This window comes from Microcaecilia unicolor, chromosome 9 (genome assembly GCF_901765095.1).
Source record: "Microcaecilia unicolor chromosome 9, aMicUni1.1, whole genome shotgun sequence".
Classification (NCBI taxonomy): Eukaryota; Metazoa; Chordata; class Amphibia; order Gymnophiona; family Siphonopidae; genus Microcaecilia; species Microcaecilia unicolor.
This window is the reverse complement of record NC_044039.1, coordinates 22,742,355-22,769,922: the sequence shown is the minus strand read 5'-3', so window position 1 is coordinate 22,769,922 and position 27,568 is coordinate 22,742,355. Positions and strand designations below refer to the sequence as shown.

General features: G+C 41.9%; 1 protein-coding gene across 1 annotated transcript; it reads left to right on the top strand.

Moving 5' to 3' along the window:
- The first annotated feature begins 1,800 nt into the window (after nt 1-1,800).
- On the top strand, nt 1,801-27,568 carry NDUFA12 (NADH:ubiquinone oxidoreductase subunit A12). The gene is made up of 4 exons (XM_030215366.1): nt 1,801-1,937; nt 10,458-10,540; nt 13,937-14,024; nt 27,298-27,568. The coding sequence occupies exons 1-4, from the start codon at nt 1,852-1,854 to the stop codon at nt 27,476-27,478; spliced, it is 438 nt and encodes a 145-aa protein (XP_030071226.1). The 5' UTR covers nt 1,801-1,851; the 3' UTR covers nt 27,479-27,568.

Here is a 27,568-nt window from a genome sequence, read left to right as displayed (position 1 = left end):
GCCTATATGTGTTCCATCTGTAAAAAGTCAAAAGCTGTTCCAGTTGGATAGTCAGTGCCTTACAAGGTGGAGAAAAAAAAAAGATTTTTTTAAATTTACTTAGTTTTAATTTATTTGGAAGCTTCCCATATGTAGATATAAATATCATTAAATCAAAACTGAATATCACTAAAACGGCTTCAAAATTTATTGTGCTGGTGGAAACAGCACTAAGGCTGTATTTTGTGTTCATTTTCTACACTGTTCTATACAATACAATACAGTACTACATGCCCAAATTTCAGTGAGGATATCCTGCTTACTGATGGGTTCATCTGTTGTTGTAATCTCTTTTGATCTAGGCACAGGGAAAAAGATTTTAAATGACCCCCAGGTTTCAACCTAATTAATGTTTAATGTGGGAAATAAATGTCATAAATAGGTAAATAAATAAAACCTCTGAATGTTGAGTAGCTGATTCTCATAACATGATGTCTATTTTAGTGGCCCTTTACTGGGAGAAAAAGAAATCTCTGCAAGAACATGCTAGGGTCTCCGTCTAACCAGCTCCTCCAAATGACACTGTGATTATCATTTATAACAAATTACTACTCTACCTATTTAATTTACATAGACACCATATGAAAAATGCCAGTACCAATAAGGATGCCACGTCTGTGGGGCAGCACTTTACAAACCAGAGAAAAACCACACAAAGTGTGGAGGTGCAGTTGATCCCCACGAGACAAGTAGGAAGGAACAGAGGAGGGGTGGGGAAGATAGGCTCTTTCCAAACAATGGCAAGTCACAACGTCTCCCCCATTGTTTGAATAGAGCCTATCTTCCCCACCCCTCCTCTGTTCTCTCCCACTTGTCTCGTGGGGATCAAGTGCACCTCCACATTTTGTTTGGTTTTTCTTGGATGTGCAACCAAGTTTGTGACTCGCTGCACTGCCATTTGCTTGTTGAAGAGAAGGAATTGTGTATTCCTCACCACTTTACAAAACCAGAACACTGTACCAGTGACTCCATGGTAAGAATCTTAAAAGGGAACTTTAAAACAATACAGGAACGTAAGACCTTTGAAGTCAGAATGATTAAATATGTTGACACCCACCAAACAGGATTTAACAAAGATCTGGATTTTCTAGCACATTATAAACCATCCTGTTAGACTGTCACTGAAATGCTTTGGTGTTTCACATATATGCTGTCATCTACCAACATTTGCTTATTTCCGATCTGATGAAGAAGGGCAACCTTTGAAAGCTAATCAAGAAATGTATTATGTCCAATAAAAAGGTATCATATTTTCTTTTCCATGTTTTATTTCTATTGATTACCTTTAAAAGTGGACTAACACGGCTACCACACCTCTCTACCTACGAAAAGTTATTCTATTATATACTTCCTCTGTGTACATCCGTTTACATGTGGTTAAAATAAAAAAAATGCTACCAACAATTAAGAACGACAACGTGGATACAGCTGCTCCAAGGTTTGTTTGTTTTGAGTGTATGCAGAAGACGGCTACGTGTGGAAGGGGAAACAGACTAACCTAAGTGGCTTCGACTTTTTGACGTCATGTCCTCTCCTGCTCTCAGTGGCGGCTCCAGAAAAAAGAGGACAGATTGAGCCAGTCCGGATTTTACTTCCATTGAAAAGCAATGGAAGCTAAATCCCGGACTGGCTCAATCTGTCCTTTTTCCTGCAGGGTGTTCTAATCGGTGGCGTGGCAGTACCGCACTATTTCACCGTGGCGCTGTTCGCGGAGCGCGGCCGCACTCTCTATGGTTGGAGCAACGTGTGTGTCGCTCCGAGCAGGGCACGTTTTCTCTACTGTTTGTGAGCAGCTGTTTCCGGCGGCCGAAGATGGAGTATTTGCAGGTCTTTAAGCGGGGGCTGCAGCAGATCCGCTCACACGGCGGGATTTTCGGCTCCTTCTGGCAGCTTTTGAGGTAATCGGTACCTTCCTTTCTCCAAGCTCGGCCAAATGGTGACTGCTGTCTTTATTATTTGGCCCTTGACCTTCCTGGCTGCTTGGTGGCGGTCACTGCTGCAGACGTTGCGCCCCGGGGACAGGACCTTCAGAGAAAAGGCAGGTGGTCCTCAAGCTTGAAGCTCAACGGGCCGCTTATTGGTGAAAACGATGTTTCAAATAACTGTGGTTGCTTTTGGTTTTCTAATGCTCTGGTCTTCATTCTCAGCTTTGGCTGTAAGTTCAGAGGTAGCTCATTATTTTTTATTTATTGCATTTGTATCCCACATTTTCATTTGCAGGCTCAGTTAGGACAAGATATAAAACGGAAGGGATTTGTTCATGCCTTTGCCCGTTGTAGCTCAGGGTAGGTTACATAGAGGCATATTTTCAAAGCATTTGCCCTTCCAAAGTTCCATAGGTTTCTGTGGAACTTTGGAAGGCGAATTGCTTTGAAAATATGCCTCATAGTAACATACATAGTAGATGACAGCAGAAAAAGACCTGCATGGTCCATCCAGTCTGCCCAACAAGATAAACTCATATGTGCTACTTTTTTGTATACCTTACCTTGATTTGTATCTGTCTTTTTCAGGGCACAGACCGTAGAAGTCTGCCCAGCACTAGCCCCGCCTCCCAACCACTGCTCTTTCTTGTCCATGGAGGGTTGCCAATTTAAACTTGTACCTGAGGCAGTGGAGGGTTAAGTGACATGTCCCTAGGTGGTTTGCAATCTTTAAAGGGGACAAAGGATAAAAAGACTTGCCTGCTACCCAGAGAAGTTCCACGGAGACAAATATTCAACAGCACTATCCAGATAGTGCCTCTGAATATCTTTACAGACTGCCTTGGCACTATGGTTTATTCTGCGCAATATATTGCCTTTCCAAAGGACAAGGCAGTTTACCAACAAGCAAAAAAAGAGACAATAAGGGATACAAGGCAATCACACAGGAGTCAGATCCATTTGCTGTGGCCGCAACCACTTTATCATGACCACAAAACGTATGCAGCCTCTGGCGATGCAGGCTGATGATATTTCCTGCTCAGGTCACAACCTCAAACACAGATTTTATAACCCACAGTTTAAGAAGTCTTAATCTAAATTGTATTTGATGCAGTAGATAAGGGGTGGAAAACCTAAGCCCTTGATGGCCACGTGTGTGTATATATATATATATATATATATATATATATATTGCTATTGGCTTAGTATCGGGAGAAGTTTGCACCCGAGGCAATGAAGGTAGATGTAATTTGCTGTAGATCACAAGGAACAGCAGTGGCATTTGAACTGGACTTCCCTGATTTGTAGCCTCTTCTGCTTGGTTTTTATGAAGTTATAGTTGAAATGGAGGTAATGTTAGCAGGAAGGAAAGGATCTAATGGAAGTGAACCCTTGTGACAAGCTGACTGGTAAACATAATGCATTGTAAATATTGTGGAGCAGTTGCAGGTAGAGTACCTACATAAGTAGGCATTTGAGATATTCCCATACAACTGATGAAAGCTTGATATCAAAATAGGAGTGATAAGAGATAAACAAGCATAACATTGCTACAGAAGTATCAGTACCAAGTGAGTTTTCTGTCACTGTACCAGATAGGAAATAATCAGTGCAATCAGAAACCAGGAGATGAAAACTATTTCTGTATCTTATACTATGAAGTGCTTGGTGCTACAATTATGTGCAAAAATTTTAAGCAAACATTTGGTCAACATTGTATGGCTCGATGAATCCCCAAGTGAAAATTAAAAACATCTTTCTTCATATTTTAATAGTTAATATTTATTTGCAATTTTTTTTTTACAGACTCAAAATTTGAAAAACAGTGAAAATGGTTCTAATGTTTGGACATCTTACCACATCATAGTTTATAACATCTTTAGCAGAAATGTATCTGATGTTACAGTGGGAGATTAGTTGGCATCTAGTGATCACCGAATGGTTTGGTTCAGTATTAAAGGAGGAGGGGGAAAAATATGTAGAAGCTGATGAGGATAAAGCTGAACTGCTTAACTGTTATTTCTGTTCTGAGTTCACGAATGAAAGGCCGGGGAAGGACCGCAGGAAACAAATGCAGATGGGGATGGATGTATGGTAGACTGGGACAGATTCACAAAGGACTGTGTTCATGAGCTAGCTAAACTAAAAGTTGACAAAGCGATGGGGCCTGATGGGATCCATTCGAGGGTACTCAAGGAACTTGGAGAAGTTCTGGTGTCTCTGCTGACTGTGCTCTTCAGTGCTTCCTTAGAGGCTGGAGTGGTCCCGGAGGGCTGGAGAAAGGCGGATGTGGTCCCCCAGAAAAAGAGCGGAAGTAAGGAGGAGGTTGGGAATTACAGACCTGAGCATATATTACCCTGACCGAACTGGTGAGGCAGTATGTTCTGGGGAGAGCTTAAAGATTGGAAACTGCAGTATAATTGCAGGTGCCCTCGTTATTTAGGGTGCATTGGACGGTCACATTTTGTTTGGGCCCAAGTTTGTGGAATGCATTGCTTTTGGCAGTGAGGGCTGAAGACTCTTTGAGATGATTTAATGGAATGCTAAAACATTATTTTTCTGTAGTGTTTGGTGAGGTTTCTTCAGGGAGTCAGCTGTGTTTTGTGTTTGATCTTTTTTTTAAAATTTGTATTGGGGTCTATGGTCTTGAGAGAGTATGCTTTTTTTTATTTGATTTTTGAAGTTCCTTATTTTCTATTTTTTGTTGTTTACCACTGTGTTCTTAAAGCCAAGTGGTATAGTAAATGTAATTAACTGTAACAGAAGACAAGGGGTGAAAATGGAAAAGCTATAGAGAAGAGAGATGAGGATATGGGAGACAGATAAACATGGCAGCAGATAGACATGTGGCCTCTTCCAGGAAAAGACTGGAAGGATAGAGATGAAAATGGAGTGGAGCAGTATATGAGACCTGAAAGATTTAAGAAAAGTTACAGAAGAGTAAAGAGATACCAACAAAGGAAGGAGAAGTGGAAACTGATGAGAGAGAGACTGAGGAGAAAGAGGGAGTTTGAGTTCCTGTGGCTGTGGTGGAAGTGAAAGAATGACCTGCCCATTGTTCCATTATCCTTGTCGAAACATATTTTTGAAAGAATATTCAGAAGTACTGTAGTATTTTTCTGAAGTTCTACTACTGATTTTGAGAAACTGGAACATTGTATGCTAAATATTTTGATATTTAATAGGTACAGTATTTATAATCCACTTGTACCCATCACGTTAAAGGTAGAATACAGTATCAGATGAAAATAGTTACAGCACACCCGATCTTAAACACAAGCAGCAAAATGCCAATTTTTCTGACGTGGTTTATTCTCTTCCCACTCCCCCAAAAATAATTTAATATACAATACAACTTATAGTCCACCTTTCCCAATGAGAATTGTTATATGCTGTACACTGCCTTGAGTGAATTTCTTCAAAAAGGTGGTAAATCAATGATTGATATTGTTTGAAATTTATGTTGTATGTATTCTTTTACCCTGCCTAGAGTTGGAGATAATGCGGGATATAAGTTTTATGAAATAAAAAAAAACAGGACAGATTGCAGAAAAACACATTAACAAATAGGCAGACAAAATGCTATTTTTTTTCTTTACACTGTAATTGTAGTTTTAAAAAATATTGGATTTTTGGATGACAGAAATCTGTTTTAATGTATTTTTATCTTAAAATAGTCCACTTTGTGTTCATGATGAAAGGTGGTATATAATTATAAAGAGAATGGCCGTCCTTACCATTAGTGAAATATAGAATCCTTCCAGTACAGAAAGTAGTTTCACTTATAAACTGCATTACCGCACTATTTAGAAATTCCCAGCTCTGGTTCTGGAGGGCTGAAAACAGATGTTTTAGGTTAGCTATAATGGGAAAATTTTACAAATCTTCCGGTGTTTTATATATGAAATTTACATGTGTAAAAGGCCTGTTTTAGGCGTGTATTTATAGAATATAAGCATGCTCAGGGGAGGGAGGGGACTTGAAATACCGTCTTTCTGTGCTTAACAATCAAAGCAGTTTACATATTATATGCAAGCACTTATTTTGTACTTGGGGAAATGGAGGGTTAAAAGACTTGCCCAGAGTCGCAAGAAGCTTCAGTGGAAATTGAACCCAGTTCACTAGGATCAGAGCCCACTGCATTAACCGCTACAATTTACATTTATTAAAATCAAAATACATACATACATATATACTTTATAACATTGCTTCTCAACCCAGCCAGGCAGGATTTCAGGATACCCACAATCAGATTTACATGCAGTGGAGGAACCAATCTCGTGCATATTTATTGTAATTACTCTAGACTGGGTTGAGAACCCTGGCAGGCATTAATGTCGTGTGCCTTCAATGTAGGACCAATTCTTCAGGATTTGTGCTAGTATTCTGTAAAGAGATGTAGGCAGCTTCCTGCCAAGTTAACATCTACATTTTGTCCAGGGACCAGACTTTGCTTAGTTTGGTTCTCTTGAAAACTGGAGCTGAATGTGACCCTCAAGGAGTTGGAAATCACTGCACTTATTCCTTGTTGCGAAAAAACAGAAGAAACTAGTCTTCGCTAGTAGACAAAACAGCGAAGATGACAAAAAAAAAACCCAAAAATATATGGAAAGGATGACACTTCTAAAATATGAAGCTTAAAAATGTTTATTAATCATAAAAATATTGCAGGGTAAAGGAGAATAGGACTCGACACAGCTGTGTTTCGGTCGGTGAGGCCTGCGTCAGGAGTCTATGACAAATACAAATATAAATTAACCTAAAAATTAAAACAATAAGTTAACCTAAAAATTAAAACAATAAGTGACAATCTGAAAAACCAACATATAGATGTATAAGAGCAGCCTATTAATTGTTTTTATTTTTTAAGTTAATTTATATTTGTATTTGTCATAGACTTCTGACGCAGGCCTCACCGACCGAAACACAGCTGTGTCGAGTCCTAGTCTCCTTTACCCTGCAATATTTTTATGATTAATAAACATTTTTAAGCTTCATATTTTAGAAGTGTCATCCTTTCCATATATTTTTGGTTTTGCTTTTTTTGTCATCTTCGCTGTTTTGTCTACTCTTATTCCTTGTTGCCCATTACCCAAGAGTTGAATTTGCTCCAATTTGTGTTCTCTTAATCTTTCCCAAAGCAAAGCCATAGCCAGCTTTTCCTGCATCCTGGACAGATATTCAAAATTAACCCTCCCCCCCCCCTCCATTTTTTTAAAAAATTTGAGCTCACTTTTGTTATGAAGGTGGGGGGACGGTTGAATGGTGCAGAGGTTCTCCTCACGATCTGCAAGGCAATTGCCTGTCAATCAGGGTGGGGAAGCCGGCAGACTAGTGTTTCTGGACAGAAGAATTAGGGATTATAATAGGAGAGCAAGCCAAAATGACATTTCCACGCATCATACCCACCACCACACCACAACTCTTCCCCCTCCCCCCCCCTGCTTTTTAAATTAGCTATAAACGACATTACAAGAAAAAGTCTCAAGTGTTTTCTATACGTAAAGAGATCTCTCTCTCAGTGACAGCCATCCAGTAACACTACCATTAGAACTGGTCATTATTCTAGTGAAAGTAAAATCTGAATTCTGTGCAGGGTTAGAGAGACTTAATATAAAACCTGCACCTCCAGTGCTGTAACGCATATTTCACAATCCCCCCAAATATATTATTGCCCCTTAGAGTTCACCATGCAAAAAAAATGTATGTTTATTGTAAAACTTGATATACTGCTTTAACTAATGAAAGACCAAAGCAGTTTGCTATTTTAATTGGACATATTTGTGTAAAGAAAAGAACGCCGATAAAATAGGAAAGAACACACAACGTGCATACGACATAAGAACTAAAAATGGGCTGTACACACCACAACTGCTAATTAACAGGCAGGTTAAATACTAACTGTAAATAATGAGCCTTCAAATAGGACTTCAGTTTGATAAGGGAAAGGGAAAGCTCAGCTCTGATATTAGAAGGAAGATTGTTCCATAACCTTGGTGCCAAATAAAAAAAATTGCTGAGGACCTAGTGGTGGTCAGTTTGGGAATAATAAAATGCTAATAAGATCTATTCAACTCTGACTGCTATGTGTGTAGATGAAAAAGAATGTATTCCGGCTGAATCCGTGAGTAGGTCTCCAAGATAGTTCTGGAGAGCAGGAGAGTGCTTCTGCTGTCAGACTGATTCAGAGGACAGCTGGGGTGTTTGATGTCTTAATGAGGTCTAATCACTGCAGAAAACAATTAAGCCTTCATTAGTGATTATTAGTATGCAGGGAGTTGTATGTTAAAAGGTCATGTCCTATTTGCAGCCAGAATACACAGAATATTAGCTTGAGGATTTTCCCCGGATTCTATATATGTGGTGACTAACGTTGCATAGGCAAATCAGCGCACATAGCTGATTTGTGCACACAATTGATTGAGCCAGCCAGTGCCAGTAATTGGCTGGGAATCCCACATGCATGGAGGAAAGCCACCATTTTACAGCCTCAGGGTCAGACAAGACCATTCATCTGCATTGGTATCTTTTGTTTTCTCCGGAGTTTATATTGCTCTTAACCAGGCTTACTTACTTGAAGCAGGGAGAATCGGAGTTGCCGCAAGGTTCTGCAGTTTCTCGCTCCTAAGACTAGTTTAGACCTGCAGGAGTGGGCAGATGAGGCTGTCTCTGCTTCTCCTTATCTGATGTGGTCTCGGTCTGTTCAGAGGAGTCATTGTTGAAGGAGGCATTAGAGGAGGGAGAGTACTGAGGTGGTTTCATAAAGGGCACGGTACTCTTATTTCTGAGGCACAAACAGTCTTCTACTTTGGCATTTGGAGTTCCATCTTCATCTATCATGAAGGGGCTTTTGAGGTTCTTCTAAGGCCTTCCCAATGCATCCAGACATTCAGGACCTGATTACAGCAGAACGAGTCTCATTGGATGAGAGGGTTGATTGTGGGAAGAGCCATGACTTGCTGCTTCTGCCTGTTGGTTCCAGAGGAGAAAGATAAATTGCAGCTTCCTGTTACAGTGGTGAATAAGAAGACCACCTTGCCAGTGGAAAAGGGAGTATTGCCCCCAAAGACCTATAGGATAGGAATCCAGAAGGCTCGCTGAAACAAGCCTTTGAAGTGGCCTCTTTGAGCCTTCAAGCAACAGTCATTGGGCTCGTTTGTGGCAAGAGCGTGCCTGAAGTGGCATCAGTCTGTAACACAAGACAGTATGCCATAACGCTCAGCTGGAAGTGAGGTTGGCCTAATTGGTGGATGTTGTTTGACATGTTACGAGTTCGTCCCGCAGTATGTTTTTGACTTATGGTCGGCAACTCTAGGTACAGCATTGGATAGCAGAAGTTACGTCTTAATTAAACTGCCCTTTTGGGGCAAGTGGTTATTAGAAGATCTCCATAACATGGAGAAAGAACCGGGGGAAAATGAGCCACAGTGGTTACTGGAGGGTAAGCCGAAAGCCTCTGGTTGTCTGTCTTCATAGGCTCTTCATTTCGAGACAGCAGACGGTACTGACCTGGTTATTAGTAATATGGTCAGAAGTCTCACTTTCGGGCACACAGATCATCTTTTGTGCGGACAGGAAGTCCTCTCAGCTAAAGTGCCCAATGACTTCTGAGCTTCGCAATGATGGTCCGATCTTCTCTTCCTCCAGTGGGAGAATGTCTTCAGGAGTTTCGGGAGGAGTAGGCTAAAATCACGTCAGACCAGTGGGTTCTTGATATTCTTATAGAAGGTTACAAGTCGGAGTTCTTCCACCCAGTAGCTCCTCTTCTTGAAGTCTCCTTGTCAAAAGGGAACTAAAGCGGTCAAGGTTCAGGCAACCGTAGATTCTAACTGGTGCAAGAGGTCAAAGCAGGTTCAACAGATTCGTCTTCTCAGTCAAGGCAGTCCCTGGATCTGATACTGCGTCCACATTCTGGGGTCAGTGGCGGTGGTGATGGAAGTGGTGCCATGGTTTCCATATGTTTGACGGGTGGGATATTAAATCCTTACTTGAAACTTGACTCAGTTTAGACAGCATTTATTCATAGCTAAAAAGCAGGAGTAACCTCGGGAGCTACTTTCAGATTAACATTTCCTTGTGTAATAAACTTTTGTGGACCTTACTTTCAGAACTTTATAGAAAACAGGACTGAACCCAAAGAAATTACTTTCTAAGGTTCTGGATGACCCAAGTAAAGAGGATTTAGTAGCAGCTGCTGATTATATTATGACCTGTTTTCCTATCTTTTTACCTTCTTTATAGTTTTTTGTATACTCAAAAAAATTATGAATATGATCCCTTTTCCTAAATAATAGACTCTTACAAATGTTATATTTTTTCCTGCATTTCTTTTCTTTATTTCTGCTTTTAAAGGAAAATGGCACCCCATTATATATGAATAGTGTATATAGACTTCCTAAATTCCTGTGTGAAAACGAGTCAAATTTTAAACCTTAGAATTAGTTTATTGCTTATTGTGTTTTCAACAAGTTTCTTTGCCCTAAACTGTTGCAGGGTAAATGATCTGAAGACTGGTGCGTTAGTTGGAGTTGATAAGTATGGAAACAAGTACTTTGAAGACCAACGATATTTCTTTGGTAAGAATGTGATCTAAATTCGTTATGTTCTTCCTATAAGATGAATGTTAATACCAAACATTAAAAATTTATTGTGTGTACTAGGACGTAAGAGAATTCTGCATTTGTTTGATTTTATTGGACATCTTTTAAATCTGTTTACAGCAAGGCATGAGCAGCCCAGAGCAGTCCAAAAAAAGGAAAACTTTTTGTCTCCATTTGGAATAAGTATTTGCAATCTATTTCCCATAAAGCAAGAAGTGCTGTTTTAAATAAGTTTCACACGCTTTAGAAGTAAATTATACCAAGAGGGGGAGGAGACAATAGGCGAAGAAAGCAGAGGGAGATTTAACGAGGGGCTGGCTCTGTATTATCCAACAATATCAAAGTAGACAGATGTTTGTTGCGGGATTGAAATAGTAGACACCATGAAGAAAGGAAAGAAGCGCGGTAGTCTAAGTAAGGGAGGGATTAGGAATCTAAACAAGGTACCTTGATAAATATAACACAATATGTGAAATTAGTGACAACAATCTTTCATTTTATTATTCTTTAATATTCACTTTAACAAAGGATGTTAATTTCTTTTGGGTACAGCGATAGTAGTTTGTGGGGCTGAGGGGGGAGAGAAAAAAGTTACAAAATAAAAATTGGTGACACAAGTTACAGACATGTTTGATCAAAAGGTTATATCAATGGCTTTATCAATGGTTGTATATTAAGGTTTTGTTACAGTATCATCAATAAAAACAGTTGAAACATAAATCTGTTTACAGCATCTTATCTCAAGAAGGTAAATTAGTTAAATGCAACCAACCTGAGGTGCTTTAGAGTACAAGAAGATACTAATTATTAGATAACTATGTATGACTGTTGGAATGAGTGCCTATGTGGTTTATCTTCAGTATGGAAGTTGCATCTGTTCTGCCCCATCATATAATGGATTTCCTAGTTTAAGCTACATTGTGTGTTTATTGTACAGTTTTTGTCCTCTGAACCATTCTGGCTTGCATAGTAAACAATTAAATGATATATAGTGCCAAAGAGTAGCACTGGGCTTTTTCACATGGAGAAATCAACTTCATATTCTATTCGTGATTAGAGACTTTGGGTCTTGTTTACTAAGCAGCATTTGTTAATATTTTTAACATGCGTTGACCATGTATGTGCCTACAATATCCCTATAGGCACCTACATGGTTAGCGCACATGCTAAGTTTAGGTGCGCTAAAAACACTAACGCACCTTAATAAACAGGGCCCTTTGTATTTTTCACCAGGGGAGCCCTAGTTTACCTTCTTATGTCATACCCTTGTGAAGCCTATCAGGATGTAGCATGCTCTCATATAAACTCACAAGGGGTCGAAAGGCATCTGGCAGCATAGTACTTAAGAAAAAAGCTGTAAAATAATTTTTCTCTAGTCTTCTTGAGTCAACTCTATAAAGAAGGGTCCCAAGAAACAGCAAGGCAAACGATCCGCAAACTCCAAGATGGAAGACAGAAAAGCAGATCAATAGTAGATATATATGATCTTTATTATTGATGTTTCATACACAAGTATTGCCCAACACAGGCTGTGTTTCGCCCAGCAGGGCTGCGTCAGGGGCTGTTGAATATACTGTATTGTAGAATGCTTGTGTAAGGATTGTAGTTTATTCCAACAATTGATGTTGAATAACTTCACCAAAATCGTAAAAAAACCAGCATTGGCTGTAATCCTACTAATAAGGAACGACCTTAATTACACCAAACGGCACAAGACTGTCGCTGGAAAAGTGATTCAACATCAATTGTTGGAATAAACTTCAATCCTTACACAAGCATTCTACAATACAGTATATTCAATAGCCCCTGACGCAGCTCTGCTGGGCGAAACACGGCCTGTGTCGGGCAATACTTGTGTATGAAACATAAATAATAAAGTTACTACTACTTATCATTTCTATAGCGCTGCTAGACGTATGCAGCGCTGTACACCTGAACATGAAGAGACAGTCCCTGCTCGACAGAGCCTACAATCTAATTAGGACAGACAAACAGGACAAACAAGAGATAAGTGAATATTAAGGTGAGGATGATAAAATAAGGGTACTGAACAAGTGAATAAGGGTTAGGAGTTAAAAGCAGTATCAAAAAGGTGGGCTTTTAGCTTAGATTTGAAGACAGCCAGAGATGGAGCTTGACGTACCGGCTCAGGAACTCTATTCCAGGCATATGGTGCAGCAACATAAAAGGAACGGAGTCTGGAGTTAGCAGTGGAGGAGAAGGGTGCAAGTAAGAGAGATTTACCCAATGAACAGAGTTTCCGGGGAGGAGTGTAGGGGAGAGATAAGAGTGAAGAGGAACTGAGAAGCTGCAGAGTGAATGCACTTATAAGTCAATAAGAGGAGTTTGAACTGTATGCGGAAACGGATAGGGAGCCACTGAAGTGACTTGAGGAGAGGGCTAATATGAGCATAGTGACACTGGCAGAATATAAGTAGTGCAGCAGAATTTTGAACAGATTGAAGAGGAGAGAGATGGCTAAGTGGGAGACCTGTGAGAAGCAAGTTGCAATAGTCTTAAGTGAGAGGTAATAGGAGTGTGGATGAGGGTTCTGGTAGTGTGCTCAGAAAGGAAAGGGCGAATTTTGGTGATATTATAGAGAAAGAAACGACAGGTTTTAGCAGTCTGCTGAATATGTGCAGAGAAGGAGAGAGAGGAGTCGAAGATGACCCCAAGGTTATGAGCTGATGAGACAGGGAGGATGAGAGTGTTATCCACAGAAATAGAGAATGGGGGAAGATAAGAAACTCAGTCTTGATCATGTTTAGTTTCAGATGGCGCTGAGACATCCAGGCAGCAATGTCAGACAGGCAGGCTGATACTTTGGCCTGGATTCCGGCTGAGATTTCTGGTGCGGAGAGGTAGATCTGGTAGTCATCAGCGTAAAGATGATACTGAAAACCATGGGATGAGATCAGAGTACCAAGGGAAGAAGTATAGATGGAGAAAAGAAGAGGTCCCACGACAGATCCCTGAGGTACACCAACTGACAGTGGGATAGAAGTAGAAAAGGATTCACTAGAGTATACACTAAAGGTACGCTGGGAGAGATAAGAAGAAAACCAGGAAAGAACAGAGCCCTGAAATCCAAGTGAGGACAGCGTTCCTATATATCTATTATTGATCTGCTTTTCTGTCTTCCAACTCTATAAAGAAGTCTGTTACAGTATTATTCCTAATACCTTCAGCTGATTTAATAGAAAGAAAAGTCATCTGTTTATAAAAACATTTTAGTAACTTATTTGGAACGTTTTTGGTTCCGTTTCTTGTGTGTACCATAACCTCCCATTGTAGTGTTGTCTCTCGCGTCACTGTGGGGTCAGATGTCGGAGTGCTTCTTTTTTGTAAACATTTGTTTTGTTGAATTTCAAGGTCGCCATCGATGGGTTGAGTACACCCGAGAAATGAATGGGAAGAACACGTACTGGGACTTGGATGGAAGCATGGTTCCCCCGGAATGGTAAGCTACCCAGCCTGCAGGAGAATCAGAAATCTGAACATCAACACTTTTTTTATTTTCAGGAGGTTTTCTTAATTCTTTCCCCCCCCCCCCCCCCCATATCTATGCATATGGTTAAACTTGTAAAAATTGTTATTTAATGTGAATTCTTTGACTTCAGGCTGATTCAGTGGTCTGGAATATAACAAATGAAAAAAAAACAAAAGGATTAATCAAATTAGATATTTATTGGGAATGGGACAAAGAATCGCTGACTTGAGTGGAGTTCCAAAATCCTGCCCATTTTCTAAATGTTTACCACTGGGCAGGGTTTACTGGATCTGATTAAAACAGACCAGAAACTCTTAAGAATAAGCAAGAGTCCTAAGTACAGTGCAGTAGACTATGTTGAGAGTAGTGATGGTGATGTCCATTCACTTGAGAGCAGGATTCTGGGATCAGTGGGCTGAGAATCGAGGAAACCAGGATTCATATCCTGCTTCCTCAACTAACATACCATGTGACCAGTGGTGTGCTGGAGCAGGCTCTCACAGGCTCGCAAGAACCTTAAGTTTTTAAGAATTTTTGGAGCCGGTTGTTAAAGTAGGGCCCTCCATGACTACTTCAACAACTGGCTCCCAAAATGTGGGCTTGGGCCCCCTGCTGAATTCTCTTTTACTTTGCTGGTGGGGATGCTGAGCCCTGCCAACCAAGTAAATAGACTGCTGCTGCTCCCCGCTCCTTGTTTCCAGCTCTGAGCAGCAGGCTGGGACTTCTCCAGCATGTGTGAGAAGTTTCAGCATGCTGCTCAGAGCAAGACGTTGGGAGTGGTGGCAGTCCATTTATTGGCTGCCAGCAAAGGTATGCCTAGCGTGCCCTCACGAAGGGAGGGAGGAGAGAGAGGCAAGTGTTGCTCCCCGCCACCCCTGGCCCTTCCAACTGCAGAGCTGGCTACGTCCGGAGAAAGAGCCTGTTGTTAAAAATTTACCAGCACACCCCTGCATGTGACCTTAGTCAAGCCACATCACTCTCCGTTACCTCAAGTTCAAACGCCCGCTAGTTCTGGGAACTGCCTACTGTACTTGTGTGTAACTCACCTTGAACTCTGGTATGGAAAAGTGAGTTAATAAAATATGAACTCTAAATTGGTAGTGAGATGATGCATGGTAAGAAGAAAGTTAAGCATAACATCTCATAAGGAATCTCAGGACTTCTCATTTTAAGTAACTTTATATTTTATTTAATGAAGGTGCTGCAGTATGTGCTAGGCAGTTATCTGGTAGGGACGGTAAGAATTACGTGTAGTTTTTGGATGCATTAACAGAAAAGTAGCTCTAATGAGCCTAACACATAAAACACAGGATTTCTCTTTGTCCAAAATTTGTAATATTTAAAAGTACATATGCTATATTTTGTAGGCTTTTACACACACGTGCACAGTGTTTTGAAAATCTACATTCCTGTAGCAAGTGAGCTTTCTCAGCTATTGGGCCTAGGAGCAGGAAGAGGTGGTGCTGTCTTCAACCCTACTTGGGGGGGGGGGGGGTACAGCAGGCAGCAATAAGAGATGCATCTTCAGCATAATTGGTGCCCTGGAAGGAGTCAATGTTTTTAACACAAGGGATCATGAAGGAGAAAAAGAGTGTCCTTAGCCCAGTAGAGACCTATGAGGAGAAAGGGGGTTGAGGGAAGGGAAAGAAAAGTAGTGAGCAGAGGGGGGGGGGGGGGTACTAGAGACATAGTGAAGGGGACTGTGTCTGAGTGCATTTGGAGGGAAGGGGCTAAAGGTTTATTGAGAGGTTGCAGAGAGGTCACGCTAGGGTGATGTGAAGGAAGAAGCAAGTATGCTGATCATGTACTTTCGTCACATGTTCCCCCCCCCCCCTCTTAAAAACAGGCAGCAATCCATGGTGAGTATATTTCATGCTTAACAAGTAAGTCTTGGAGGAATATTAGAAATATATATATATATTTGTGCATATAGATATATGTGAGTGAAGCTAAATTTGCTGTTCCCCATATGACTGTGACCTGAAAACTAGCATTTGAAAACTGTCCCATTTTATTTAAAGTATGGGCAGCTGCTTTTTGACTCTGTCCTTGCTCCACTCTCCTCTTAGCACTTGGGCATACTCAGGTGTGCATGTCCCCTCCGACGGGAAATGCATGCCAAAAAGGATGATGCTATGAGGTTTATAAACTGAAAACATCTGAGCTGTTTTTATGTATTCAGCCATAAGTGTTTAAATCTAAAGTGATTTTGGATAACTAACCAAGCACTTATAAGTTGAAAGTCATTTGACAGTCATACATACGGTGGCTATACAAGGTCTGCACCACCTTTCAAAATGTCACATTTTGTTGTCTTATAGCCCGGAAGGAAAATGCAAAACTCGCTAAATCCATGAATTTAAAGTAAATGAATCTTGCCTTAATGAACAAAATTAATCAAATAGCTCAAACTGATAACAAAGAAATGGACTCGGTGAGTTTTGGAAATGTGCTCTTCCATTACATAGCTTCCTACTGTTCTAGAACCTGGGATAGTTGTGTCTATCAACCAGCAGGTGGAGATAGAGAACTGAAAACTGAGCCATCCAGTTCAGCTTCTCACTATCTCCAGCAGGTGGATGTACACACTTTTCAGCCTCTGGTTCTGAGTGCTTTTGCTCCTGGTCCAGATGGTCAACTGGTCCCCATTTGAGGTTTGCGGGTGGCTTGAGTCTGCAGAGTCGTATCTGGAAGGTCTTCAGATTTCCTGTCTCTGGTGCCCTGCGAATTTACTTTTTCCATCCCTTCACCTCTCCCGTTTCCTTTTCCAGCACAACACCCTAAAGATTGACTCAGAACCGTTGCAGGGCTGCAAGTTCTACTTGGTGCGGACAAGAGATCTTGACTTTCCGCTTAGGATACATTGTGTTGTGCTTGTGATAGTCGGGGTGAATGGCGAATCCTGTGGAGGCACTTAAGCGGTGCCAATGTCGGGGCATTGCAGTGCATGCAAGCCGGGAATTCCTTGGGACGCGGAGGAAATGGCTGGCGGCAACACATCTTCAGATTTTACGCAACCCACGAATATGTTTGGGTCTTCGGGCTCTTCAGCAGGGCAGGTGTGCACTTTTATGCTGGAGAGTGGGAACAGGTGGCAATTTGTTGGGACCGAATGGCATGCGGAGCATAGCTACCGTTTTACAGCCTTGGGGGCCTAACAGAGCATTCAGCTGCCTCAGGATCTGCTCTTACACCAGGCCTATTTACTGAAGCAGGGACAGTCAGAGTTGCAAGATTCTTCGGTTTCTCACCCCGCTGCCCTTCCAGCCCCTGTGAGATCTCGTTTAGACTACCAGAGGTCATTGAATGTGGAGATGGACTTTTCTCAGCAGGCACTCCTTGAACCCGGGAGAATGGGAACTATCCAGCCATGAGTTTGCACCAACAGTGCAGAGAGTTTTAATTCCAACTTCTGCTTGGACAAAAGGAGACATGGCAGCTGCTCAGTCTGTTCGCCATGATGTTATTGCTTGACTAAAGGAGAAAATGTGTAACGGTATCTAGGAATGAGGAGTGGCCTAGTGGTTAGGGTGGTGGACTTTGGTCCTGGGGAACTGAGGAACTGAGTTCGATTCCCGGCACAGGCAGCTCCTTGTGACTCTGGGCAAGTCACTTAACCCTCTGTTGCCCCATGTAAGCCGCATTGAGCCTGCCATGAGTGGGAAAGCGCAGGGTACAAATATAACAAAAATAAAATAGATACTATTGGAGATTCTACATGGAATGTTGCTACTATTGGAGATTCTACATGGAATGTTGCTATTCCACTAGCAACATTCCATGTAGAAGGCTGCACAGGCTTCTGTTTCTGTGAGTCTGACATCCTGCACGTACATGCAGGATGTCAGACTCACAGAAGCAGAAGCCTGCGCGGCCACATTGGTGATCTGCAAGGGCCGACTTCTAGTGGAATAGCAACATTCCATGTAGAATCTCAAATAGTAGCAACAGTGGAGGAGTGGCCTAGTGGTTAGGGTGGTGGACTTTGGTCCTGGGGAACTGAGTGCGATTCCCACTTCAGGCACAGGCAGCTCCTTGTGACTCTGGGCAAGTCACTTAACCCTCCGTTGCCCCATGTAAGCCGCATTGAGCCTGCCATGAGTGGGAAAGCGCGGGGTACAAATGTAAAAAAAAAAAAAAAAAAAAACAACCCTAACTGTAACGAGTTCCATTATAGCAAGAATGCTTCAGTTAGTACTAATAATCATCATAATAATCATTGGTCTGCGGAGTTGATATCCCCTTTCCCTGCCAAGCATCTTCACGTCTTTTTATATATTTTTTTTGTTTAGTTTTATGAAACTGAAGAAGACAGAATAATAAAAAGGGAATTTGGCTGCAGAAGTCCCAAGAACACAGAGATGAAGGTCAGGTGTGAAGTTGGTAGAGAACGCAGCCTTCTCTGCAGAGATGGGAATGCAAAAATATCCATGGAAACTAGCTTCTGTAATAGAGAAACAGAAGAAAAGTCAGCTTCTTGTAGGCTATGTGCTGAATGCCTCGGATGAATGTCTGCTGTTTAAAATGATTTCTATTGTCTGTCATAATCTGTCAGGGACTGCTTTTGTCATGGAAATGGAAAACAACGAAGCAAAGGAAAGATCTAAAAATATTTAGCCATTCAACTACTGTTATAACCATATCAAGTTCATCCTGCTGTATTGCACTGGTGTCAGGTTATCAGGAATGCTGCAGTTCTGAGTGGTTTTACTGTTGTTCATAAATTACCTTACTCTTCCCTCTAAGTTATCTACAGTACCCAGAGATACTCTGATTCAATTCCACAACAGTCGAGAGAACGGGTCAGCCCAGTGGTAACGACTCCATGTGTGTGTATCTTTTATCTTCTCATACATACAGATTGGCATATTTTTTTGAAGAATTTCCCTGCTGGTTTCTTTGTTTACTGAAACTGATTTTTTTGATATTTAGAAAGGGTCTAAAAGCCTTTTTGTTCCCGAGGCGTTTGAGTAGGCACTGTATGAAAGTAATATATTTGCTATTTTAGGTAAACATACGACTGTTTTCTTTTACACTTGTCTGTATTATTAAGCCAGGGGTACTTAACCCAGTCCTCGGGACACCCAGCCAGTCAGGTTTTCAGGATATCCACAAAGAATGTGCCTGAGACAAATTTGCATGCACTAAGGTAAGGTATACACAAAAAGTGGCACATGTGAGTTTATCTTGTTGGGTAGACTGGATGGACCGTGCAGGTCTTTTTCTGCCGTCATCTACTATGTTACTATGAGGCATATTTTCAAAGCACTTAGCCTTCCAAAGTTCCATAGGGTTCTCTGGAACTTTGGAAGGCTAAGTGCTTTGAAAATATGCCTCTATGTTACTTTCATTGTATCCATAGTCATTGTTTCATTGTGGATGTCCTGAAAACCTGACTGGGTGTTTTCCAACGACTGGGTTGAGAACCACTGAATTAGACAGCTCTAATGTTTCATTACATAATGTGCCGCAAGTTAATCGCAGCCAACTATTAACCATTAAGCGCGATTAAATTCTGTAATCGCGATTTGATTTCTTCCCCCCCCCCCCCCCCCCCCCTTAAATTGCATTTCGGCATCTCCTGTCTCCTCCAAATGTCTCTTTTGCTTTCTTCCACTCCTGGCCCCTGTCCTCAGCATGATCCTGCATTTTTCCCTCTAACCAGGATTCAACATCAGCCCCCGCATGTCAACCTACCTTGAAAATGGTCTGCTTCCAAAGCTTTCCCTCTGGTCCGTTCTGCCTCCTCTGATGCCACTTCCTGTTTTTTTTTGCATGGGCGGGATGGGTCAGAGGGAAAGCTTCAGACTTGGCCGCCAGGAACCAACAGAAGACCACCTTGAAGGAAGACTTGGGGGGAGAGGGGAATTGAGAGGGGGCAGATGCCGAACCCTGAGTGGGAGGAGTGGAGCGAGCTGCAGACCTGCAAACTGAACTGGAGGGGTCACCAGTGGAAGCTCTTGCCAAAGCAGTACATTCTAGCAGCCATGAAAAGAACTTTTGTGTTGCTCACCACCAAGTTTGTGTTACTACTGATGAGGGGGGGGAGGAGGTGCTGAACAGTAGGAATGAGGGATAGGGGAAGAGAAAAGGGAGGGAAGAAAGAGAAAGGGAGATAAGTTGAATTTGGGGTTGGGAGGGACGTAGATTATCAGCCCTTTAGGGAAGGAAAGGGAGATGGAATTTGATATACTGCAGTTAAAATCAGAGCGGTTTACATATTGTATACAGGTACTTATTTTGTGCCATGGGCAATAGATAAATAAATGATAATTGTGTGATTAATCGCGATTAAAAAAAATTGGCGCCCTGTACTCTGACATTTTATTTAATAAATATATGAAGAGCACAGCTCAGACTTCAGTATCAAACTTTATGGAATACAATTTTATTTTATTTGCTCAGGAAAGAAAGAAGGTAATAAACTTAGCAGCAAAACAAATAACATTCTTTTCACACAAATATACTTTGCTATATTAAAAGTGAGTTGTATTTAAAGTAACCATCAAACGTATAAGAGACTTACTACATGTAGGTAGTTATTTTAGAAGGCCTGGCATTTGTATGTGCTTATCACATACATTGTTAATTATTGATTTTAGAAATCACATTGAAGTACATGCATATGGCAGAGGTTTTGAACCCAGTGTAGCTGGTGAGGTTTTTATGATATCCATGATGAATATGCATGAGCTAAATTTCATGCACTACCATTCTATGCAAACCAATCTCATGCATATTCATTATGGGTATCTTGAAAACCTGACTGGCTAGGTGTGTCCCAAGGACTGGGTTGAGAACCCCTGGCATGTTCCGTGCATGTTTTTGGGTGGGGTTAAAATATACATGTATAAGTGAGAGTGGGATGTTTGACCACAGGAATACAAATCCTGGAGACAAGAATCTTAAAAAGTTTGTTTATTGATGAAAAGACTCGACACAACTGTTGTGTTTCGGCCGTCAGGCCTGCATCAGGAGTCTTGCTCAATAATGTGTCGTTTATTGAGTCTCAGACCCCAGAAGAACAGCTGATATGTGCAGTAGGTAGTACGTGGTGTGTTGTACGGGTCTTTAGAAAGACCTTTGGTGATGAGCTTGCTCGTAGACAAATCGAGTGCCGTAAAAAGCATGCTCATCACCAAAGCTGCTGTTCTGGGGTCTGAGACTCAATAAACGACACGATGCAGGCCTGACGGCCGAAACACAACAGTTGTGTCGAGTCTTTTCATCAATAAACAAACTTTTTAAGATTCTTGTCTCCAGGATTTGTATTCCCGTGGTCAAAACATCCCACTCACTTATACTTGTGTTTTTCCGTAGGGCGTTCGAGTTCTCCGCTTGGTTGCGGATTCTTCTGTTAAAATATACGTGTGCAATGAGAATGTGTTAGGTACGCTATGTTCAGAATTAACAATGTTCAATAAAGACTTCTAAAAATTAAAAAAAATAAAAATATACGTGTGCATTTCCCTATTTCAGAAGAGGAATTGTACATTTATGTTTGCCAAGATTAACAGTGGGATTTACAGCTTCTCAAGGGACATATAGATTATTTAAAGTTGTTCATGTTGTGCAGTGCTCTACAGGAGGGATGAGGGGAGGTCACCTCCTTCCTCCCTAGTAGTTTCCCCCTTCCAAATGCAACACTGGCAATGACATCAGCACCGTGACAGCTTGCGGAAGCATCGATGACTAGGGAGTCTGTTTACTGAGCCCTGCTAGCGGCTTCTGCACGGCATTGCTGACAGTTCATTCAACGTGAACGGGCTGTCTCGGCACTAGTGCACAGCCAGCCGCACTACCGACTTAGCAAACCCCAGTGTAGGTTTCTTAAAATGGCAGACATACACACGTATGTTCTGAAATACCAGCATGTATGTGCAGGGCCGCCGAGAGACTGGGCCGGGCCCGAGGCCAGGCCCCCCCCCTGAATTCAAATTGTAGCGCCTCACCTCGACCTCGCTCAGTGTGTAAGAAGCGCAGCAGCGGCAGTCTGCAGATCGACTCCCTTCGGGCCTTCCCTCCCTGTGTCCCACCCTCGCGCAAGTTACGTCAGACGAGGGAAGCCCGAAGGGAGTCGATCTGCAGACTGCCACTGCTGTGCTTCTTTCACACTGAGCGAAGTCGAGGTGAGGCGCTATGATTTGAATTCAGTGGGGCCTGGTGGTGGACGGAAGGGGGTGGGTGGAGGGGACTTCGGCGCCGGGCCCCCCCTCTCAGCGGCCCTGTGTATGTGTGCGCCAGTACATAGACATGCATGTTGCCTTGTTGCTTCCCCCACCCCCCCTCGCATAGCCAGTACACATTCCTGCATGTATTTTAGAAAAGTCTCTACATTGGCAGATCAGAAATGGGCACATCCTGACCTGGACGTCTCAATTGCTTTTTCTATTTTCTGTCTGAAATGGGGTTATTCTGACCTAATAGTGAAGCACCACCGTCTGTCACCAATAAATAATGCTTACAGTTGTGTCTAGCTCAGTGCCAGTGTTCAGTTCCTGAGCCAGCCAGGATGGGGGATGCTGCTGTTTCACAGTGGGTGGCCACAGGATCATGCTTAGCAGGACCTAGAGGGAGCCGTGGCTTGTGTCATGTGTTTGAGCACTGTCGGTACAATAGCTAGACTCAGTTGGAAGCCGATATGGGGGGGGGGGGGGGAGGGGGAGGGGAGGGATGGAAGGCGCCCCAGGAGGTAGTTAACGAAGGCTGATGGCATTGTGGCCCAACAGAAGCCAGATCTGATGAGCTGGAAGTCCAAAGGAGTGGGAGGAAACGGCTAGATTAAAAAAAAAAAAAATTCCGCACAGGAAGCAACAGAGCCAAACAGATTGTTTTGTTTTACCAGTCTACACATTATTGATGCTTTAAATCTTAAGGGATAGTTAATCAAAACATTTTGCTTGTTAAAAGAGACATGATTTAAAAGAAAACTATACTGAGACAAAGACCTGCTACCTTGGTAAACAGCTGTCACTTTTCAACAGATGTGTGACAAAAGGGTTTTTGTAGCCAATAAATTGGGACTTTGGTCAAGAGCATTAATAAAGTCTGAGTTAGCAGCAATGCAACAATTGACATAATGGGGTTTTTTTAAGCCTTGAAATGAGGGAATATAAAAAGATTATCAACACAGACAAAGTGCAAAGCGTATTACCTTAGCCTGTGAACTGATGATCCTAGCTGTCATTGGTCCTGTATTGTGCACATATTCTGCTACTTGGTGTTTGCTGTACGTTAAAATATGATACTTTGAAGGATTTTATTGTCTTTGGTCTGACAAAGAAAACCTTATACCTAATTGTTGTTGCGTAATATAAATTTTGATGTCATAGGTAATCTGAAAATATACAAACTAGAGCCGAATGTTTTTCCTTTAATCTCTGCGGTGCACATTTATTACGGATTTAGGGTAAAGGGCAAGCAACTGGAGAAAAAAAAAGATTTATCCAGTGGTGTGTATTATTTCATCATGGTGCTGTTTATCAACTAGGTTGGTAAAACCAAACACTCTCGAATGAGTCAGTAGATTAAGCATGGTACGGACAGCAGCCTAGAACTCTGAGCTAGAAAAATGATAGCAGCTAGATCACCCTGGCATCTGAAATTTGGCGAGGACAAATGTGGAGGGAATCCAAAAAAGCTTTATTAATAACCATAAAACGACCCGACACGGCCGTGTTTCGGCAAGTGAGTCTGCATCAGGGGTCAAACAAATCTCCTTTGGTTGTTACTTGATAAGAAACCAAGAGAAAATCTGGTTATGGACTTCCCGCAAATTCAGAAATTAGAGAGCTCAACATATGATGCACCTCGACGGCAGTATACAAAAGTGGCGTCAATACTTCTGTATACGGCCGTGTCTGGTCCTTTTATGGTTATTAATAAAGCTTTTTTGGATTTCCTCCACATTTGTCCTCACTTTTTTGTTTGTATTGTCTTCAATTTGTGTGAGGATTTTCCTTTCCGCTTTTTGTTTGCTGATCTGAAATTTGGCATCTGGTACATGCTATTCAGAAAAAGAAAAAATCTGCAGTAAGAACTAGCATGTGCTTACCACAACTTTAAAATAGCTTAGCACAGGATGCGTACAGATGTCTGGTAATTTCCTGATCTGTGCATTAAAAATGTTTTGTATTTTATCGTGGAGTGGGTGTTTTCTGCACTAAGCATGATAACTGATTAGCGCAGGATTAGGGTATGAGCCCTTACCGCCTACAAAATAGGTGTCTGTAAGTACTTGCGCAAATTGAATAGCCGCGAGGAACGAGGGGGAGTCAGCGGGGTTCCTCCAAATGTCAGCACTTCCCGAGTATGCTCAGTTCATGCACAAACTGAGCATGACTTCCTGAGGCAGTACGAGCAGGAAGGGGGTGACTCAGGCAATGGATTTCTTCGGCTGGCGGGGTTTCAGCTACCCCCACCAGCCATTGAAGACGTGTAATGCAGCCTATTCTCTCTCTCATATATGCCCCCCCCCCCCCCCCGTGCCTTCACCCATTCTCCCTCTCTCAAACGTGCCTCCCTGCTGTGATTCTCTCTCAATTCCCCTCTCTCCCTCACCAAGTCAGTCCGGCATCTCTCCTGGACCACCGGCAGCTCTATCTGCCCACCCCTCCTCTCTTGTCCCGGTTTCCCTTTTTGTTTGTAGTAAGTTTCCGCCCTTCAGTGATGGTGTATTCAAACGCTGCCTCGGCCTGCACCAGGCCTTCCTTCTGACCCATCTGGCCCCTTCTGAAAACAGGAAGTTATCAGAAGGGGGTTGGGCGGGTCAGAAGGAAAGGCCAAGGCAGCAATTCAATACGCTACTGCTGCTGCAGGGTTATGACTTACTGCAAATAAAAAGGTAAACCGGGAGGGAAGAGACGCCAGACCGACTGGGCAGGGGAGGGAGGTAGGGCAGTCAGTTATTAATAGCGATTAATTTATTTAATCATGATCCATGATTAACACGTTAATCGCGCTTAACATGCAGCCCTATTTAAAATATCACTTTCATAACTGGACTTATATGTTGGTCCTGGGTGAAAAGCTGCTGATACATAAATAATGTTTGCAAGAGGTTGCACCATCCTTGCTGGATAAGGAATTTGTCTTGCTTTCCCCACCTTTTCCAGTGCTGTATCTCTAGGCTAGCAGTGTATCTGCTCCACGAGCTGATAGCGTCATGATCTAAAGAAAGGACCTGATGTGAAAAGCTAATTATATGAATTTGTGAATCAAAACAGGATACTGCAGACATTCATTTGTACATTCGTAGTGTGATGTTTGCATCAGCACTGGAGCTAAAACCTAACAGTCTGCTTGTGGTATACATATATATTGAAAACATTAGAACACAGTGATAAACTGCAGAGAATTTTCATGTCTTCATTGTCCATTGTAGCCAAAGAAATATTTAAGGACAAAAAGTTGCCTTATTGACTTGGGCCAAAGAGCCATCAAGCCCAGTGGCTAATCCAGGTCACAAGCAGTGTTTCCTCTAAGGAGTGTCCTGGTGTGTGCAAATTTTTTTCATGTGGTTTAAAAACCAACAATTTTTGAGTGCCAGTATTAGCAATGCATTTCCGTATATAGCACAAATTTTTTTTTTTGTGAGCAACCATGTAAAATCTGTGAGCGACACTCTTAAAGCGTATGAGCAATTGCTCATATGCTCCGCTTAGAGGGAACTTTGGTCACAAGTACCTGGCAGATTCGATGGAAATTTAGGGATGATCAGTCCCTTAATTTCTTGCTAGTGCATTGTGAAATGTTTACATTGTGCCACTTGAGCAGGAAAATAAGGAGGGGGTGGGGAGATGGGATTTGACATGTTGCCTTTCTGTGGTTACAATCAACATGGTTTATGTATTATATACAGATACTTAATTTGTAAATTGGGGCAATGGATGGTCAAGTGACTTGTCCAGAGTCGCAGGGAGCTGCAGTGGGAATCAAGCCCAGTTCCCCTGGTTCTTGAGTCACTGCACTAACCACTACTACTACTTAACATTTCTAGAGCGCTACTAGGGTTACGCAGCGCTGTACAATTTAACAAAGAGAGACAGTCCCTGCTCAAAGAGCTTACAATCTAATAGACAAGCGAACGGTCGGTCCGATAGGGGCAGTCAAATTGGGGCAGTCTGGATTCACTGAACGGTAAGAGTTAGGTGCCGAACGCAGCATTGAAGAGGTGGGCTTTAAGCAAAGACTTGAAGACGGGCAGGGAGGGGGCTTGGCGTAAGGGCTCAGGAAGGTTGTTCCAAGCATAGGGTGAGGCGAGGCAGAATGAGCGGAGCCTGGAGTTGGTGGTGGTGGAGAAGGGTACTGAGAGGAGGGATTTATCCCGTGAATGGAGGTTACGGGCGGGAACGTAAGGGGAGATGAGGGTAGAAAGGTAGTGAGGGGCAGCAGACTGAGTGCATTTGTAGGTAAGAAGGAGAAGCTTGAATTGAATGCGGTATCTGATCGGAAGCCAGTGAAGTGATATGAGTATATCGGTTCTGGCGGAATATGAGACGTGCAGAAGAACCACTAGGCTGCTCTTCCACATATTCACATGCATGAAACTCTGCTCAGCTCCAAAATGTGATTCAAATAAAGAGAAAGTGTGAAGCTAATGAAATAGTTGTTCTTGAAAACATCCTACGTTTTATCACAGTTAACTTAAATATACATATAGTTTTAATAACTTTTTTTTGTTTATTTTCCAGCTTTTCTTTATTGGAGACTTTTGTCATTTTTTTGGGAACCATTTACTAAACCGCATTAAAATTTGCAGTTACCATGGCTTAATGTGGGGTTTTACCGTATGGAGCTGCAAATTGTATGTAGCACTTTTAGGGGCATTCCTACTTTTTTTTTTTTTTTTTTTTTTTTAATTATTATTGCAGATCTGGGTTAATGTTCCTGTTAGCTTGCTGTACCTGCTGAGAGTTAATGGAGGACCACTTACTGCTTCCTATTTAGGAGGTGGTAACTGGTCCGGCGTTTAAAGAATTAGCCAGTTAGTGTGCAGTAAGTGCGGCATGCCACGCCCCCGACGGAAAAAATATTTTAAAAACAGAAATACGTGGTTTAATGTGCAGGTACAGGAAAACTAAACAAAAGCCCTTAACACGGTCGCGTGGTAACCTGTGCCTGTTTCGGTCCCTAAGATAGATGGATTGAATGACTTTATGTAAATGTATCTTTCTTGACTATTATTATTATAAGAATGTAATTATGACTTCCTTTTTTTATTATTATTATTTTTTTTAATAAGGCATCGCTGGCTTCACTCCATCGCTGATGAGCCCCCAACAACTCATCCACCAGTTCCTCGTAAATTCATTTGGGAGAATCATAAATTTAATCAAAGTGCAACCCCGGGGCAGTACGTACCTTACTCCACTACTCGTAAGAAGATAGAGGAATGGGTCCCACCACAGATTTCTAGAAAGTGAAAATCCAATAATTCCTTTCAGCTTCTCAATGTAAATTTTATGTTTAATATTTGAACTTATTTAGTAAAATAAAACCTTTTGTCAAAATTG

What these genes read in the sequence shown, in the direction of transcription:
- NDUFA12 (XM_030215366.1), top strand. Translation starts at nt 1,852, where the DNA reads ATGGAGTATTTGCAGGTCTTTAAGCGGGGGCTGCAGCAGATCCGCTCA. An exon ending in AGACCAACGATATTTCTTTG is followed by an intron (nt 10,541 to 13,936) that starts GTAAGAATGTGA and finishes TTGAATTTCAAG; the next exon opens with GTCGCCATCGATGGGTTGAG. An exon ending in AGCATGGTTCCCCCGGAATG is followed by an intron (nt 14,025 to 27,297) that starts GTAAGCTACCCA and finishes TTTTTTAATAAG; the next exon opens with GCATCGCTGGCTTCACTCCA.